Source organism: Nanorana parkeri, unplaced genomic scaffold (genome assembly GCF_000935625.1).
Source record: "Nanorana parkeri isolate BGI_ZX_2015 unplaced genomic scaffold, ASM93562v1 scaffold4502, whole genome shotgun sequence".
Classification (NCBI taxonomy): domain Eukaryota; kingdom Metazoa; phylum Chordata; class Amphibia; order Anura; family Dicroglossidae; genus Nanorana; species Nanorana parkeri.
In genome coordinates, this window is record NW_017310764.1 from 5065 (window position 1) to 6177 (window position 1113).

The 1113-nt window shown below is 55.9% G+C and overlaps 1 protein-coding gene across 1 annotated transcript; it reads left to right on the forward strand.

Moving 5' to 3' along the window:
* Window positions 1-287: 287 nt before the first annotated feature.
* Window positions 288-953, forward strand: LOC108803937 (claudin-4-like). The gene has a single exon (XM_018575722.1). The coding sequence runs from the start codon at window positions 288-290 to the stop codon at window positions 930-932; it is 645 nt and encodes a 214-aa protein (XP_018431224.1). The 3' UTR covers window positions 933-953.
* Window positions 954-1113: the final 160 nt, after the last annotated feature.

The window sequence follows — 1113 nt, forward strand, 5'->3', positions numbered from 1 at the left end:
GACTACTTATAAACCAGGGGTAGGCAACCTGTCCACTCCAGCTATGAACTACAAATTCCATCATGCCTCAGTCATGCTTTACAATGCCTCATGAGACTTGTAGTTCCACAACAGCTGGTGTGCGAAGGTTGCCCGCCCCTGTGGATGATGGGAGGTGTAACTGGGGGTCTGTTCTTGGCCAGGAGTGACTGGTGGTGGTGGTCCCTGGAGATGGTTTGATGGTAGAACTGTTGGGTACGGTGGAATGGATTGACCTTTTGCTTCCTCTCTTGCAGAGTCCGGGCACAATGGCTTCTACTGGTCTCCAGCTTCTTGGGATGGCCCTGGCCTTGATTGGTTGGGTGGGATCCATCATCACATGTGCTCTGCCCATGTGGAGGGTGACGGCGTTCATCGGGAACAACATTGTGGTGGCGCAGATCATCTGGGAGGGCCTCTGGATGAATTGCATCGTTCAAAGCACTGGACAGATGCAGTGCAAGGTGTACGACTCCATGCTGGCGCTGCCCCAAGACCTCCAGGCTGCCCGAGCTCTCTCCGTCATCTGTATCCTGGTCGCCGTCCTCGGCGTGCTCGTCGGCGTTGTGGGAGCCAAATGCACCAACTGTGTGGAAGATCGGAATACCAAGGCGAGGGTCAGCCTGGTGTCCGGGGTGGTCTTCCTGGTGGCTGGAATTCTACTGCTCATTCCTATCTGCTGGTCGGCCAATAGCATCATCCGCGACTTCTACAACCCCATGGTGGTGGAGGCCCAGAAGAGGGAGCTGGGGGCTTCGCTGTACATCGGCTGGGCTTCGGCTGCCTTGCTGCTGCTGGGTGGGGGGCTTCTGTGCTGCTCCTGCCCCAAGAAAGATGATACCCCCTACAGTGCCCACTACACTGCCGCCACCTCCCAGGCTCGCAGCGACTACCCCAGCAAGAACTATGTGTGAGGACTGATGGGGAGACGCCAATGTGGCCCTAGGACACAGACTCTGGGGAGGGGGTGGGGCTTGTGCTGAGTGGTTTTTATACGGATTTCTTAGTGTTTAATAAAATTATTCTTTTCTAGAAGTCACCCGTCTGTTGTCCTGAATGAGTGAGTGTCCTTCTGGGGGGGTCAACTGTCCTGGG

Excerpts from the sequence above, each read along its gene's own strand:
- LOC108803937 (XM_018575722.1), top strand. The coding sequence starts at position 288 with ATGGCTTCTACTGGTCTCCAGCTTCTTGGGATGGCCCTGGCCTTGATT.